This window comes from Eubalaena glacialis, chromosome 11, assembly GCF_028564815.1.
Source record: "Eubalaena glacialis isolate mEubGla1 chromosome 11, mEubGla1.1.hap2.+ XY, whole genome shotgun sequence".
Taxonomy (NCBI): Eukaryota; Metazoa; Chordata; class Mammalia; order Artiodactyla; family Balaenidae; genus Eubalaena; species Eubalaena glacialis.
Genome location: NC_083726.1, coordinates 94551065 through 94568770, shown reverse-complemented (window position 1 = coordinate 94568770; position 17706 = coordinate 94551065). Strand labels below are relative to the sequence as shown.

The following is a 17706-nucleotide window of genomic DNA, read 5'->3' as shown; positions in this document are numbered from 1 at the left end:
CCAATGTTCATTGCAGCACTATTTACAATAGCCAGGTCATGGAAGCAACCTTAATGCACATCGACAGACGAATGGATAAAGAAGTTGTGGTACATATATACAATGGAATATTACTCAGCGAAAAAAGGAACGAAATTGGGTCATTTGTTGAGACATGGATGGATGTAGAGACTGTCATACAGAGTGAAGTAAGTCAGAAAGAGAAAAACAAATATAGTATATTAACACATGTATGTGGAACCTAGAAAAATGGTACAGATGAACCGGTTTGCAGGACAGAAGTTGAGACACAGATGTAGAGAACGTATGGACACCAAGGGGGGAAAGCAGTGGGGGGGTGGGGATGGTGGTGTGATGAATTGGGCGATTGGGATTGACGTGTATACACTGATGTGTATAAAATTGATGACTAATAAGAACTTGCTGTATAAAAAAATAAATAAAATTAAATTAAAAAATTTTAAAAAAGAAATTTTTCCAAACATACTCGTGAATTGTGATCTTCGTGGGGATTTCTGTCCAGAGCCTGGCATAGCGAACAGGCACCACAGACTCCTGGGGATCCCGGTCAACATGCATGTGCAGCATAAGGCGACAAAAAGATGCTCGGAGGTCAAAGGGTAGGCTCTCATCCGACATACACCGCAGGATCAAATCAACAGACAGCTGCGTAGAAATCTGGTTTATGGCCAGATACTGGCGATCCAAGCACATCCTTGCAAAGAGATTTAGCTGGTACCTTAAAAATATTAAACATATTACATTATTTTTCTTATCTGGATAAAGTTCATAAATATTAGTATCAATAAGCATCTACTTTTATGATTCCAATATTTCCCAGTGTAGGTGATAACTGGAGTCAAACTCTTCTGGTAGTAGGTTAAGTGATCAAATGACAACACACAGATGAAATCACCTCTATGCCCATTCAGTTGCAACTTCTCTTACTTGTTCCAGCAACATGTATCTGGTGGAAAGTGTCATTAGGCTCTCAGTTCTCGGTTTCCTAGGTCTGCAAATACACTAAGCCTGTAGGCTATGACAACAGCTCACATGAAACCATCTCTCTCTGCCTTGCCCAGGCTCACTCAGCTCCAGGCTCTGGTATCTACACTCCAAGGGTAGACCCACTCAGTTCCCAAACCAAATGTGATCAATCCAAAGGCATCAGTACACTTGTATTCATCAGCCTCCGAGATCCAGAAAGTAGCCTTTGGCTTTGTAGCTGTAGCTACAGAAACCAGGGAACACAATGAATTCTCTGCCTGTCTCAGATTCCTGTCATTTGGGTCCAAAGTGGCCCAAGGGCTTCTGCCTTGGGTTTCCAAGCCTTAGACTCAAAAATGCCATCTAGTTTCTTGCTCCCAATATACTGACCACCAGCAACTACCACTGAAATTTCGACTGCCATATGCCACCGCTGAACTTTCACAGCTAAAGACACCAGTTTCTCTGAAGCCCTAGGTCTCCACATAATCACAAGTGATATATACATAACTACCGGCTAACTTTCTCTGAGGCCACCCCTACAACCGGATCAGCTTCCCCAACCCCAATTTCACCTCCCTCTCAACTCGATTACCTAGGTCCCAACACGTCTCTCATCTGCACCCACACCAGTCAACAAGAGGAAAAAATCCTTTGCTGCACAACAGTTCCAAACTAGTGGAAAATTAGAAAATTACAAGTGGTATATGTGGAAAACACAGATGTTTACATTTATTGTGAATATTTTAAATAATACTAAATATTTCAGCTACCCTAGTTCTGACACAACTTCTTAAATTTCTTCTTCATAGATACCTAACTTTTAGAGACGTCAGAGAATCATCTCTCAATGAATATGTGAGACTGAGAATTACGATTCTCTACAATACTTAACCTGTAGTAGGTAAGAACTTCTAAATCAGCCTTGGTGCCTTCTTTTGCTTCCTGAGCAAGGTGCCTGATAGCTTTGCCATGAGGTTCCTTGTTGCTGTCAATCCAGTAGAGCCAAACTTCTTCCTCATCAATGTCATCTGAAAGGATGGCGCTCTCCATGGGGTTGTCTCCTTGCATTGAGACCAGCCTTGAAATAAATAACACACACAAAATCTATGAACAAGCTCATTCAGAAACATGATAAGGAACTGTACTGCTTACAAATAATGAACAGAAAAGGATGTCTCCATCATCTGGGCTTACTTAGTTTGAATGAGAATATCTGCATTGCCTGGGCTCAACATAAATTTGCAGATGAGTTCTTGAGTTACAGGTATAGCGGTGGTATTAGACACACAGAGATCTGATAAATAATCCAAAAACCTGACAAGAGAAAAAATTAAATTGATCATTAACAAAAAGCATCGTATAAAATCATCCCCCCAAAGATACTTTGAGATATAATGAAACTGACTTTCTAGATATATTTTTAATATTATTTCCATGCAACATTTTTCTAATGTGTTGCTTATCTACTGCACCATTAGAAACAAATTAAATATCCAATTATTTGTATTTAGGACAAATCTTGTTTCCAAAAATGATATGTTTGCTTTTATTTATTTGGTGATATTCATCCCACAGCACTGTGACTTGTTATATTTACAATATCAAAACAAAGTCAGATCAAAGCTGATGTTGTACTGAGTAAAACAGACATACAGCACATACTTAATCAACGTGAATATGGCCTGGTCAAGTCCAAGGCCCAATTCTACCTTCTAACAGTTATTTGCTTGCTAATTAAGAAAATTTTGTCAATCTGCTTGACTTTTCTGCATTCATTTCTCCCAGATAAGGCAGCATGGTATAAGAGACAGGGTACTTGACGTGGAGTCAGAAACTCTAAATTCTGTTCCTAGTTGGTCTCTAGGCTTCTATTTTCTCATCTCTAAAATGTGGATAATATTATACGACCAGTGTACTTCATGAGAATGTGCAAGGGTTTAAATGAGGCAATGTTTTGAACTGAATGAAATACGAATATATTTTGAAAAACTATGGGGTACTATAAAAACACAAGTTATCAGAGTGAAAATCAATTACACTTAAATACGTCTATAAAGGGTTTTGATCTCCTTTGAGGTAATAACTCTTTATGGTACATAATTATTATAGCAATAAGCCCAACACTGTTTTGTCCATGAAAGATTTCGAACTTTAAAAAAGTTCTAAAAATAAAGCAAAAAGCCACAGCCCCCACAAGAAAAGAATACTGCATGAACCATTTCAAACCTTGGCTCACGATTTCTCCTGAGTAAACTAACAAATGTTTCTATTTCTTTTGCTGTGATGTGTTTCTCTAGTAGTTTTCTGTTGTTGTGCAACAAAGCTGTGATGGTATCTTCTGCCAAAATATCATAGCCAATCTGGGACTGCATGACACAGAAATTCTTAGCAATATATTCCTACAAAGGAGAAAGACTGTCAGAATGCACTGCCAAAGAGCTCAGAAATAACAGGTTGTATTAGGGTCAGCAACATTGATTAATTTATTCATAGCAGAAAACTCGTTAAAAATTATTGTTAAAGAAGAGCAAATAAATAATTCTTTAGTAAATAGGATATTTAAGGAAGGAAATGGAAATATATTAGCATATACCTCATTCAAATTATAACAGAAAGTTATGTGCCTAGTAATAATTTTTCATACAGGTGCTTACACTCTTACAAGTGAGAAAAACAAAAATAAACTGAGTTAAAATGACAATTTTTTATGACATGGTAAGTAATGATTTCACCAGTATAACAGGCACCCTTCTTCGAACACTCACTAAGAGCTATAACCTAGGATTCTGGCATAATTATAGAAACAAAAACGACTCTTTGACATTTGGTTCATGAAGCATGAGCTCTATACCATTACATGACGATCCCAGGTGAACTTAGCTGATTTCTTTTTTGTACATATACCACAATGACCTATTAAATCTCTTTAAAATAATGATAAAATTTCACAGCACTTTTTGTCTTTAAAAAGCTATCCAACAAGATAATGTGATTGATCACTTTATGCATCAGATCCATTCATCCAAGACATATTTCTGGAAAGCCATTCTAGGTACTGTTTGCGAGACTAGGGATGCGGCAGTATGACAGATAAGCTCCCATAGAGCTTACATCCTAGTGAGAAGGGGCACTCAATGAGCTAGTAAATAGGATCATTTTACATGTCGATAAGTGAAATGAAACAGAGGGATGGGAAAAGGTGACAACTTGAGATGGGGTAGACTCTTGAGGGGACATTTGACCTATGATAGAAATGATGGAAATGAGAAAAAGGAGGCAGCCATGGGGAGAGAAGCCATCGCGCAGTGGGAGTACCAAGTCGAAGGCTCTGTAATGGTGGAACCCAGTCTTCGGAGTTCTGTAAACACAAGGTGGCCACTGTGGCTGGAGTACAGCGACTGAGCAGAAAGCAAGAGCTGACGTGGGAGGTGAGGCCCTTGCGAGCCATGGTGAACACAGAAACATTCATTCTTAGAGCAAGAGAAAGCCATTGGCGAGCTTCCCTCATGCATGATCCCATCGGCTCCTTCCCCTTCCCACCACCTCGCCTCTCTTCCAAGCCACATCTCAGCCAACCACAGCACTGGTAAGCTTATCCCCGTCCACAATCCAAAGTTTTCACTTCAATTTCTTGGGGATTCTCCTTGGGGATTTTTTCTATCATGGGAAAATTTATTGATTAGAAAGTGTTTTTGCCTTAAGATTTACTGGAACCTACCTGTTCCTTGAAAATGATACTGGTTGCACAAATCTCATTATATTCTAGGCAGCAATTCTGTGGCCTTTTTCAAAATGGTGGTTTTGTAATATTGGGTACCAGTTAAGTAAAGTAAGTGTCTTCTATTAGTGTATCATTTTAAAAATATGTATTAATTTATACACTTGTACGACTATTGTAATCAGACCCTGCTATAAGGCAAACCTCCAAGATGTTTGATAAATAGATCAAGGTGTCAATAAATAATCAAACAAAATTAGAGGTGTTTCCAAATTCTATAAATAACAATAAACAGAAACTCAACATGAAAGACTTGGGTTAGTACTAAATCACAAAAGAATTCCCTATTAGGACTCTATAAAATATAGGTGAGGAAAAAGGAGAACAAGGAATTATGCAAAAAGTAGAAAGTCTTTCTGCTTATGCTTTATTTTTTTTTATTGTTATTTCTTTTTGGCTCCGTTGGGTCTTCGTTGCTGCGCGCGGGCTTTCTCTAGTTGCAGTGAGCTGGGGTTACTCTTCGTTGTGGTGCACAGGCTTCTCATTGCAGTGGCTTCTCTTGTTGTGGAGCATGGGCTCTGGGCACGCCGGCTTCAGCAGTTGTGGCACGTGGGCTCAGTAGTTGTGGCTCGCAGGCTCTAGAGCGCAGGCTCAGTAGTTGTGGCGCACGGGCTTAGTTGCTCCGCGGCATGTGGGATCTTCCTGGACCAGGGCTCAAACCCGTGTCCCCTGCATTGGCAGGTGGATTCTTAACCACTGAGCCACCAGGGAAGTCCCTCCTCAGGACACCAGGCACACGAGTCCCCAGCTTAGACAGGGAGGACTGAGAAAGAACTCTGTGCCAGACCTTGAGGGACTGGGAAAAGACACCAACTGAGACGTGCTGCCTGGACCATCTACTAGGTACTAGCAGAACAGCCAAACCAGGGATATCCGGCGCTGAAGCACAGGGCAGTGCTGTGGAAAGGGGGTCCACAGGACCCTCCCAAAGACTGAGTGCAACGGAGGACATGCACATTAGGGGGTCCCGTGGTTCTGAGGGTACCAGGTAAACCCTGTAGACCTATTGATTTTTTCAGTTAATTCAATCTCTCTCATAGACTATTGCGTGTAGTGTGGAGTGGAGGCCTGTCTAGCAAAGTAGATCTTTCTAGACCCGAGAAGAGAAATGAGGCCACAGAGTGACCGCCAGTCCCATCCCCATCCCTGACCTCCGCTGAATAACGTGGCCCTGGTATCTGGGGCTTCTCGGAAGCTGACTCTCTGAGTGCTTAAAGGTCTGTCACTTGACGTTCTGGAACTTAATCGTCCTTCCAATAAAACAACATAACTCTACCTACATTACCTTGCCATCTTAAAGGAATGCAATGAAGTTGGGAAAAATAACTCCAATGACAAGCATTTTCAATTGGGAGGAAAAATGTTTATAACTAGGATTATATTAAAAAGCGTTTAAGAATCTGTTTATATTGTCTGCTTCCTCACTCTTGTCCTTGTCAAATTATTTATCTTCTGGTTAATCTGTCTTACATATTCTTTTTAGACTTTTTCTTAATCTTTAAACTGAATTTCAAAAAAAAATGTATTTTCACACTTTTTTTGAAAGCAATTTTTTTTTCTTGCCAAATAACTTTTAGACTACTTTAGAGGCAGTACTATGATTATTAAGAGCCTGGGTTTGAATACTGGCTCCAGTCAAAACTGTGTATTCTTTGGCAATTTATTTAACCTCTCTGTGCCTCAGTTCTTCATCTTAACTCAGTATTAACCAAGTTTTGTTGTGAAGAGTGCTTAGAACTGAGCCTGGTAAAATGTAAGCACTCAGTAAATACTACTAACTATTCCCAAATAACCTGCAGCCTCCAGGCCTGACAACCTAGCCCCTCCATGGCTCAGCCCTACCTGCCTTCCCAGCTTTCTCTTACAGCATCCTTCCTCATGGACCAAATTCATCAGTGAAGTTTACAAACTATGTACTTATCTCTCCAACTGGCTAAGAGAAACATGGGACACTAATGTACCAAATGATAATTAACTGAACGCAATTTTATATTAAGCAAATGTGTATTATTGAGCACATTGCAAAATATTATATATATTTTAAGACAAAAATGAGACTTAAAAGAAACTTCACTTGCAGTTGGGAACTTTTAGCTATATCCCTGGACACACCTGGGTTCCCTGTCCTCCACAGTTAGGAATATCCTGGGATGAAAGTGCCCTTTCTAGGATCCATCATTCTCTTTTCAGAAATATCTCTTCACTAAAATGCTTGTTCCCATACAATTTCTGAAAATGATTTTCATCCAACCCAAATGCTTCTTCTCCAAGTGCTCTTCCTGGGTTCCCCCAGCTGAGCTCCTCTCTCTCCTGAATTCCCGCAGTGCTCTCCTATCTCTCCTGTCCGCTCTATGCCTCTACCTTATGTTTCAGATGTACATGTCATATCTTTTCCACCAGACAATGAACTCTTTGGCCTACACACAGCGATTTGGTACAGCACATGCTCCAAGAAATGCCAAAAAATGTCTCATTCCTCTTTACATAACATATCCAGCATGCCTCCTGCCCAGCAGGAGCTAATACCATGCAAATACAAGGACTTAGACACCTTCCCTTGACAATTCTAATTTTACGTGGAAGATTAAATACATGTCAGCTCAAATACATTTTTAGGTCTTTTTGTGTGTTGCCGATATAAAACATTGCATTGCAAAGCAGAATTTCCCATTCCTATTTAAATGTCTTAGAACAGTAACCAAAGAACTTTGCCCATACTTTAGATGTTAAACAGGTAAAAAAGAGAGCCACCCTCCACCTGATTTTTCCGGTAGTCCTGCTGTGAATGTCTCAGCACACGGTAGCACAGCCTCAGCATGTACTTGTAGGGGGCATATCTTTGATCCCCCAGATCTTCAAGTCTCAGCATTGAGCCTTCTCCTGCTTTCTCCTTAAAGGGTGCTTTCAGAATCCCAAATACCTATCAGGAAAAAAAAACAACCACTTATTCTGATGAATGGAGGTACACGTTTTGCAACATTTTGATTTTTTTTTATAAATAAACACACTGACTCGAAAACACTTTTGTAATATTTGAATAGAATTAACATAAAGTAAAAAAAAAAAAAAGTTTTTTTAGGATACAAGACCAACATATTAAGGGACAGAAAAATACTGCTAAAAGGATTCCCTAAGTTGAATGACAAAAACAGTATTTAAATAAAATGCTTAATTTTGTTTAGAAATTCTATTTTATTAAAATAAAAATATAAAGATGTTAGGTTGTACCAAGTTACATGAACATATTCAGATGAACTAAAATATAGTTTGATTTCGACAGGCTTTATAAATATTTCTATTATTTTCTATAACTTTCTAAAATCAAAATAATATAAGGAAAATATTTACTTTTCATCTGAAACTGACATCAAAAAACTGCCTCCAAATATTGCTTATAATCCTCTTCATAAAAGAATTAATTTCTTGTTTCTATACATAAAGATGTGGCCAAATCAATGAATGCATAAGCATTCAAAACAAATAAGGAGCCATATGGACAGCTGGTGATACCCAGTGACTCAGATTCTTCTTGTAAGAAGATTAGCAGTTGGGAAGTATTTAAAAATCACTAAGGAACATAATTCTTTTAGGCAGCAAGACAGCAGGTAGGATCACCTGGAGATGAACTGGTAGAATGAGCAAATTGTTTATGAAAGAGCACCTAGGCAAAGATATGAGGAGTCATACAAGAAAGCGAAATGGAATGGAATTATCCTTTGTAGTTCATGAAATATAACATGAATTAAAGTTTCTTCAGTCATTCTATATTCACTAAACCTTGAATTTTATTATTTATAATACTAAAGTAAAATGTTTGACATACGTTGGTTGAAATAATATTAATAAATCATTCAAGGTCCTAAAAGTCCTTGAAATCAAATGTTTTATACAAAAGAAATGCTAATGTCAGAAAAGGCTTTGTCTCATTAGATTTGCAACCTTTACTTTCTTTGAGAAAAATGTTGATTTTATATACTCAGACAATCAGCTATAGAATATTAATTGACAATACGTCTACTGTCTTCCTTTCCCAACTCCACAAGAACATGTATATTAATAACATAAATTTTATTTAAGTACCTTCCTTCAGTCCACAATTAATGTAGAAGCCCATTACTTTATATAACAATTATCAGAATAAAAAGAATGCATGAAGGTAGGCATGTCCAAATGTGCATATTATTAAGGAGCAAATTAATTTACTGGCATGTTATGAACAATTTCAGGAAGACATAGCATAGAAGCAGCTCTAGACTTTCAGGGAAAAAACTAGAATATTGTATAGAGCACTTGAGAGCTGATGAAGAGACTGCCCTACTTTTCGAAGGAAGAAAGGGAAAAAAGTAGGAAGCAAATGGAGATGGCAGCTTCCAAGTTCCCCTGGAAATTCTACTTAAAAAAGCATTACAGCATATTTTCTGGAGACAGTCTGACCACGTAGGTTTTTAAAGGTCTGTGATAGGCTGTCTCCAAGATGGCCCCCAATGATCCCTGCCTCCTGGAATTATACTCTTATGGAATACTGTCTTCTTGACTGTGGGCTGGATTTGTTGACTCACTTCTAACTAAGAAACAAGGTAGAAATGATGAGATGTTACTTCTAAGATTAGGTTACAAGAAAACTATGGCCTCCATCTGAAGGCCCTCTCTTGCTCTGTCCTGGATCTCTCACTTCTAAGGAAAGCAAGCTGCCAGCTCTTGAGGCAGCGCTGTGCGGAGGCCCATGCCAGTGAGCTGGGAAGTGAATCCTCTCCCATTTGAGCCTCGAGCTGACGCAGCCCAGCCAACACCTTGATTGCAGCCTGTGAAACGCCCTGAGCAAGAACTGTCCACCTAAACTACCCCCAGATTCCTAAATCCGCAGAAACTGTAAGTATCTGCTGGTTTGAGACACTAAGATTTGGGGTAACTTGTTACACATCAATAGATAACCAACACAAGAACTTTCCTGATACTATAATTCAAAAAGATAAAATATGCAAAATTAGTACATGGAAACATTCACCTGTGCCAATATGTTTTGTTCCCTCATTAATTTCTGACGTTCTCGGTTTGGCTTGGTGATTACCACATCCAGAACATCTTGTCCATTGTTAGGTACATCAGCAACAAAGAAGATAAGGTCTTCCAATAATTTGGTCACAAACCTATCATAAAACGAAAAGGAAACTTTACGGTGTGCTTAATTTTGGAAATATATTTAAATAAACACTAAGAACTAAAACACTACAAAAGTGAAAGTATTTTATAATAAAAATTATTTAATTAACAAAATACCTAATGCAGTTAATATTTACTTAATTCTTTATGAAGAGCATCCCTTCTTCAGTTCCTCCAACCCCACCCCACCTCCAGCTCTAATCAAGTATCTGCAAACACAGCTATGAAATAAAATACTGTGAGTCCCAAAAACAGATGTGTTGAGAGCATTTCACCTATCCACAGATGCTTTTCCATGACTGATTAGCAGAGAAGAGTACTTCTGCTTTAAGGGAAAACAGCTAAACTAAATTCTTTTTTATAAATTTTTTATTTATTTATTTTTCTTATTAGTCATCAATTTTATACACATCAGCATATACATGTCAATCTCAATCGTCCAATTAATCCCACCACCACCACCACCCCCCCGCCGCTTTCCCCCCTTGGTGTCCATACGTTTTTTCTCTACTTCTGTGTCTCAATTTCTGCCTTGCAAACCCGTTCTTCTGTACCATTTTCTAGGTTCCACATATATGCGTTAATATACGATGTTTGTTTTTCGCTTTCTGACTTACTTCACTCTGTATGACAGACTCTAGATCCATCCACGTCTCTACAAATGACCTAATTTCATTCCTTTTTATACCTGAGTAATATTCCATTGTATATATGTACCACATCTTCTTTATCCATTTGTCTGTTGATGGGCATTTACATTGCTTCCATGACCTGGCTATTGTAATTAGTGCTGCAACGAACATTTTGGGGTGCATGTGCCTTTTTGAATTACAGTTTTCTCTGGGTATATGCCCAGTACTGAGATGGCTGGGTCATATGGTAATTCTATTTTTAGTTTTTTAAGGAACATCCAAACTGTTCTCCATAGTGGCTGTATTAATTTACATTCCCACCAACAGTGCAAGAGGGTTCCCTTTTGTCCACAACCTCTCCAGCATTTGTTGTTTGTAGATTTTCTGACAATGCCCATTCTAACAGGTGTGAGGGGATACCTCATTTTAGTTTTGATTTGCATTTCTCTAATAATTAGTGATGTTGAGCAGCTTTTCATGTGCTTCCTGGCCATCTGTATGTCTTCTTTGGAGAAATGTCTATTTAGGTCTTCTGCCCATTTTTGGATAGAGTTTTTTTTTTAATATTGAGCTGCATGAGCTGTTTATATATTTTGGAGATTAATCTTTTGTCCGATGATTCATTTGCAAATATTTTCTCCCATTCCGAGGGTTGTCTTTTCATCTTGTTCATGGTTTCCTTTGCTGTGCAAAAGCTTTTAAGGGTAATTTGGTCCCATTTGTTTATTTTTGTTTTTATTTCCATTACTCTAGGAGATGGATCAAAAAAGATCTTGCTGTGATTTATGTTAAAGAGTGTTCTTCCTATGTTTTCCTCTAAGAGTTTTATAGTGTCCGGTCTGACATTTATGTCTTTAATCCATTTTGAGTTTATTTTTGTGTATGGTGTTAGGGAGTATTCTAATTTCATTCTTTTACATGTCACTGTCCAGTTTTCCCAGCACCACTTATTGAAGAGACTGTCTTTTCTCCATTGTATATCCTTGCTTCCTTTGTCATAGATTAGTTGACCATAGGTGCGTGGGTTTATCTCTAGGCTTTCTATCTTGTTCCATTGATCTATGTTTCTGTTTTTGTGCCAGTACCATATTGTCTTGATTACTGTAGCTTTGTAGTATAGTCTGAAGTCAGGGAGTCTGATTCCTCCAGCTCCGTTTTTTTGCCTCTAGACTGCTTTGGCTATTTGGGGTATTTTGTGTCTCCATACAAATTTTAAGATTTTTGTTCTAGTTCTGTAAAAAATGCCACAGGTCATTTGATAGGGATTGCATTGAATCTGTAGATTGCTTTGGGTAGTATAGTCATTTTCACAATATTGATTCTTCCAATCCAAGAACATGGTCTATCTCTCCATCTGGTGGTATCATCTTTAATTTCTTTCATCAGTGTCTTATAGTTTTCTGCATAAAGTTCTTTTGTCTCCCTAGGTAGGTTTGTTCCTAGGTATTTTATTCTTTTTGTTGCAATGGTAAATGGGAGTGTTTCCTTAATTTCTCTTTCAGATTTTTCATCATTAGTGTATAGGAATGCAAGAGATTTCTGTGCATTAATTTTGTATTCTGCAACTTTGTCAAATTCATTGATTAGCTCTAGTAGTTTTCTGGTGGCATCTTTAGCATTCTCTATGTATAGTATCATGTCATCTGCAAACAGTGACAGTTTTACTTCTTCCTTTCCAATTTGTATTCCTTTTATTTCTTTTTCTTCTCTGATTGCCATGGCTAGGACTTCCAAAACTATGTTGAATAATAGTGGTGAGAGTGGACATCCTTCTCTTGTTCCTGATCTTAGAGGAAATGCTTTCAGTTTTTCACCACGGAGAATAATGCTTGCTGTGGGTTTGTCGTATATGGCCTTTATTATGTTAAGGTAAGTTCCCTCTATGCCCACTTTCTGGAGAGTTTTTATCATAAATGGGTGTTGAATTTTGTGAAAAGCTTTCTCTGCATCTATTGAGATGATCATATGGTTTTTATTCTTCAGTTTGTTAATATGGTGTATCACATGGATTGATTTACGTATATTGAAGAATCCTTGCATCCCTGGGATAAACCCCACTTGACCATGGTGCATGATCCTTTTAATGTGTTGTTGGATTCTGTTTGCCAGTATTTTGTTGAGGATTTTTGCATCTATATTCATCAGTGATATTGGTCTGTAATTTTCTTTTTTTGTAGGATCTTTGTCTGGTTTTGGTATCAGGGTGATGGTGGCCTCATAGAATGCGTTTGGGAGTGTTCCTTCCTCTGCAATTTTTTGGAAGAGTTTGAGAAGGATGGGTGTTAGCTCTTCTCTAAATGTTTGACAGACTTCACCTGTGAAGCCATCTGGTCCTGCACTTTTGTTTGTTGGAAGATTTTCAATCACAGTTTCAATTTCATTACTTGTGATTGGTCTGTTCATATTTTCTACTTCTTCCTGGTTCAGTCTTGGAAGGTTATACCTTTCTAAGAATTTGTCCATTTCTTCCAGGTTGTCCATTTTATTGGCATAGAGTTGCTTGTAGTAGTCTCTTAGGATGCTTTGTATTTCTGCTGTGTCTGTTGTAACTTCTCCTTTTTCATTTCTAATTCTGTTGATTTGAGTCTTCTCCCTTTTTTTCTTGATGAGTCTGGCCAGTGGTTTATCCATTTTGTTTATCTTCTCCAAGAACCAGGTTTTAGTGTTATTGATCTTTGCTATTGTTTTCTTTGTTTCTATTTCATTTATTTCTGTTCTGATCTTTATGATTTCTTTCCTTCTGCTAACTTTGGGTTTTGTTTGTTCTTCTTTCTCTAGTTCCTTTAGGTGTAACGTTAGATTGTTTATTTGAGATTTTTCTTGTTTCTTGAGGTAGACTTGTATAGCTATAAACTTCCCTCTTAGAACTGCTTTTGCTGCATCCCATAGGTTTTGGATCGTCGTGTTTTCATTGTCATTTGTCTCTAGGTATTTTTTGATTTCCTCTTTGATTTCTTCAGTGATCTCTTGCTTGTTTAGTAACGTATTGTTTAGACTCCATATGTTTGTGTTTTTTACGTTTTTTTCCCTGTAATTGATTTCTAATCTCACAGGGTTGTGGTCAGAAAAGATGCTTGATATGATTTCAATTTTCTTAAATTAACTGAGGCTTGATTTGTGACCCAAGATGTGATCTATCCTGGAGAATGTTCCGTGCACACTTGAAAAGAAAGTGTAATCTGCTGTTTTTGGATGGAATGTCCTATAAATATAAATTAAATCTATCTGGTCTTTTGTGTCATTTAAAGCTTCTGTTTCCTTATTTATTTTCATTTTTGATGATCTTTCCATTGGTGTAAGTGAGGTGCTAAAGTCCCCCACTATTATTGTGTTACTGTCAATTTCCTCTTTTATAGCTGTTAGCAGTTGCCTTATGTATTGAGGTGCTCCTATGTTGGGTGCATATATATTTATAATTGTTATATCTTCTTCTTGGATTGATCCCTTGATCATTATGTAGTGTCCTTCCTTGTCTCTTGTAACATTCTTTATTTTAAAGTCTATTTTATCTGATATGAGTATTGCTACTCCAGCTTTTTTTTATTTCCTTTTGCATGGAATATCTTTTTCCATTCCCTAACTTTCAGTCTGTATGTGTCCCTAGGTCTGAAGTGGGTCTCTTGTAGACAGCATATATATGGGTCTTGTTTTTGTATCCATTCAGCAAGCCTGTGTCTTTTGGTTTGAGCATTTAATCCATTCACATTTAAGGTAATTATCGATATGTATGCTCCTATCACCATTTTCTTAATTGTTTTGGGTTTGTTTTTGTAGGTCCTTTCTTCTCTTGTGTTTCCCACTTAGAGAAGTTCCTGTAGCATTTGTTGTAGAGCTGGTTTGGTGGTGCTGAATTCTCTTAGCTTTTGCTAGTCTGTAAAGCTTTTGATTTCTCCATCGAATCTGAATGAGATCCTTGCCGGGTAGAGTAATCTTGGTTGTAGGTTCTTCCCTTTCATCACTTTAAGTATATCATGCTACTCCCTTCTGGCTTGTAGAGTTTCTGCTGAGAAATCAGCTGTTAACCTTATGGGAGTTCCCTTGTATGTTATTTGTCGTTTTTCCCTTGCGGCTTTCAATAAGTTTTCTTTGTCTTTAACTTTTGCCAATTTGATTACTATGTGTCTCGGCGTGTTTCTCCTTGGGTTTATCCTGTATCGGACTTGCTGCACTTCCTGTACTTGGGTGGCTATTTTCTTTCCCATGTTAGGGATGTTTTCGACTCTAATCTCTTCAAATATTTTCTCTGGTCCTTTCTCTCTCTCTTCTCCTTCTGGGAACCCTATAATGCGAATTTTGTTGAAGTTAATGTTGTCCCAGAGGTCTCTTAGGCTGTCTTCATTTCTTTTCATTCTTTTTTCTTTATTCTGTTCCACAGCAGTGAATTCCACCATTCTGTCTTCCAGGTCACTTATCTGTTCTTCTGCCTCAGTTATTCTGCTATAGATTCCTTCCAGGGTAGTTTTCATTTCAGTTATTGTATTGTTCATCTCTGTTTGTTTGTTCTTTAATTCTTCTAGATGGTTGTTAAACATTTCTTGCATCTTCTCGATCTTTGCCTCCATTCTTTTTCCAAGGTCCTGGATCATCGTCACTATCATTATTCTGAATTCTTTTTCTGGAAGATTGTCTATCTCCATTTCATTTAGTTGTTTTTCTGGGGTTTTATCTTATTCCTTCATCTGGTACATAGCCCTCTGCCTTTTCATCTTGTCTTTCTGTGAATGTGTTTTTTGTTCCACAGGCTGCAGGATTGTAGTTCTTCCTTTTTATTTCTTTTCCTTTGTGCTTCGTCTAGTTTCACGTGCTCACAGCGGGCCGCATGCAGAGGCCTCGCATGCGGCGCTTCAGATTGTGAAAAGGCAGTACCGGCACTTCAAGATGGCGGTGGTGGCTGCCAGGGGAGACTCTGTGTGGGTCACGTGCTCTGAGATCTAAACTAAATTCTTAATTCAGATTCTTTTCTTTTTCACTATTAACTCATACTACATTTCTGTTTTTTTTTTTTAATAAATTTATTTATTTTATTTATTTATTTTTGGGTGCGTTGGGTCTTCGTTGCTGCAGCGGGCTTTCTCCAGTTGCCATGAGCGGGGGCTACTCCTAGTTGCGGTGCGCGGGCCTCTCATTGCAGTGGCTTCTCTTGTTGCCGAGCACGGGGTCTAGGCGCACGGGCTTCAGTAGTTGTGGCTCGCGGGCTCCAGAGCACAGGCTCAGCAGTTGTGGCACACGGGCTTTGTTGCTCTGTGGCATGTGGGATCCTCCCGGACCAGGGCTCGAACCCCTATCCCCTGTATTGGCAGGTGGACTCTCAACCACTGCACCACCAGGGAAGCCCTCTTTTTTTTTTTTTTAGCATCTTTATTGGAGTATAATTGCTTTACAATGGTGTGTTAGTTTCTGCTTTATAACAAAGTGAATCAGCTATACATAAACATATATCCCCATATCTCCTCCCTCTTGCATCCCCTCCCACCCTCCCTATCCCACCCCTCTAGGTGCTCACAAAGCACCAAGCTGACCTCCCTGTGCTATGTGGCTGCTTCCCAGTAGCTATCTATTTTACATTTGGTACTGTATATATGTCCATGCCACTCTCTCACTACACCACAGTTTACCCTTCCCCCTCCCTGTGTCCTCAAGTCCATTTTCTACGTCTGCCTCTTTAGTCCTGTCCTGCCCCTAGGTTCTTCAGAACCTTTTCTTTTCTTTTTTTTTTTAGAGTCCATATATATGTGTTAGCATATGGTATTTGTTTTTCTCTTTCTGACGTACTTCGCTCTGTATGGCAGACTCTAGGTCCATCCACCTCACTACAAATAACTCAATTTCCTTTCTTTTTATGGCTGAGTAATATTCCATTGTATTTATGTGCCACATCTTCTTTAACCATTCATCTGTTGATGGACACATAGGTTGCTTCCATGTCCTGGCTATTGTAAATAGAGCTGCAATGAACATTGTGGTACATGACTCTTTTTGAATTATGGTTTTCTCAGGGTTTATGCCCAGTAGTGGGATTGCTGGGTCGTATGGTAGTTCTATTTTTATCAAACTACTTCTCTTAATCTTCACTACATTTCAATTTCTCCCTGTACAGAGAGGAAAAACTTAATTGAACTTCAGAGAGAGACTAGAGTAAGCAATCAGATGCTCTACATTGTTCTGAACGTATTAACTGATCTATAAAAATCATAATATTCTAAAATCATACACTAATGTTCACCTTTAAATTCTACATTTCAGTTATTATTTTAACAATTACTTGAACTTCAGTGGCATCTAGTACCTAAAATGCCTGGAGAACAGTTCCTCCCTTAGCCTTCTTCTTCCTCCTTCCTGCGATTTTTCATTTTCTATATGAATTTTTTTATTATCCCAGGCACTAGACCACCAGGGAGCTGCGCCATATGTGAATTTTTTGATACAACAGAAGCTATCCAACAAATATTTAAATATGTTTTATCCAAGAAGATGTGGTATATATATACAATAGAATATTACTCAGCCATAAAAAATAATGAAATAATGCCATTTGCAGCAACATGGATGGACCTGTAGATTATCATATTAAGTGAAGAAAGTCAGACAGAGAAAGACAAATACCATATGATATCATTTAACATGTGGAATCTAAAATATGACACAAATGAACTTATTTACAACTTATTTATAGAAACAGACTCAGAGACATAGAAAACAGACTTATGGTTACCAAAGGGGAAAGGGGGTGGAGGATGGATAAATTAGGAGTTTGGGATTAGCAGACACAAACTACTATATATAAAATAGATAAACAACAAGGTCTTATTGTATAGCGCAGGGAACGATATTCAGTATCCTGTAATAAACTGGAATGGAAAAGAATATGAAGAAGAATATGTATATTTATATATAACTGAATCACTTTGCTGTACACTAGAAACTAACACAACATTGTAAATCTACTATACTTCAGTAAATAAGCTTGATCCATATACGTTAGCATAATTATTCACCATTATTAGCATGATCAATCATGATAACATAAATAAGAAAACTACAATTTAAGAGATTCAGCGACTCTAGAAAAGTGTGGAATGTATTCAGTTAGGAAGCGTCTTGATCTTATCTCCATATTTACCTCCTGCAATGGAATGGAGTTAAGTG

At 38.0% G+C, this 17706-nt stretch overlaps 1 protein-coding gene across 3 annotated transcripts in view; it reads right to left on the bottom strand.

Annotated features, from left to right (window-relative positions):
* The window catches only part of ITPR2 (inositol 1,4,5-trisphosphate receptor type 2), a 521178-nt gene that overhangs the window by 350889 nt on the left and 152583 nt on the right, over positions 1 to 17706 (bottom strand). For all 3 annotated transcript variants that reach the window (XM_061204256.1, XM_061204257.1, XM_061204259.1), the window contains exons 14-19: positions 9774 to 9915; positions 7527 to 7688; positions 3217 to 3389; positions 2185 to 2304; positions 1883 to 2068; positions 488 to 739 (exon numbers count right to left, since the gene is read on the bottom strand). In XM_061204256.1, the coding sequence (XP_061060239.1) occupies positions 488 to 739; positions 1883 to 2068; positions 2185 to 2304; positions 3217 to 3389; positions 7527 to 7688; positions 9774 to 9915 (1035 nt within the window). The remainder of the gene's footprint in view (positions 1 to 487; positions 740 to 1882; positions 2069 to 2184; positions 2305 to 3216; positions 3390 to 7526; positions 7689 to 9773; positions 9916 to 17706) is intronic.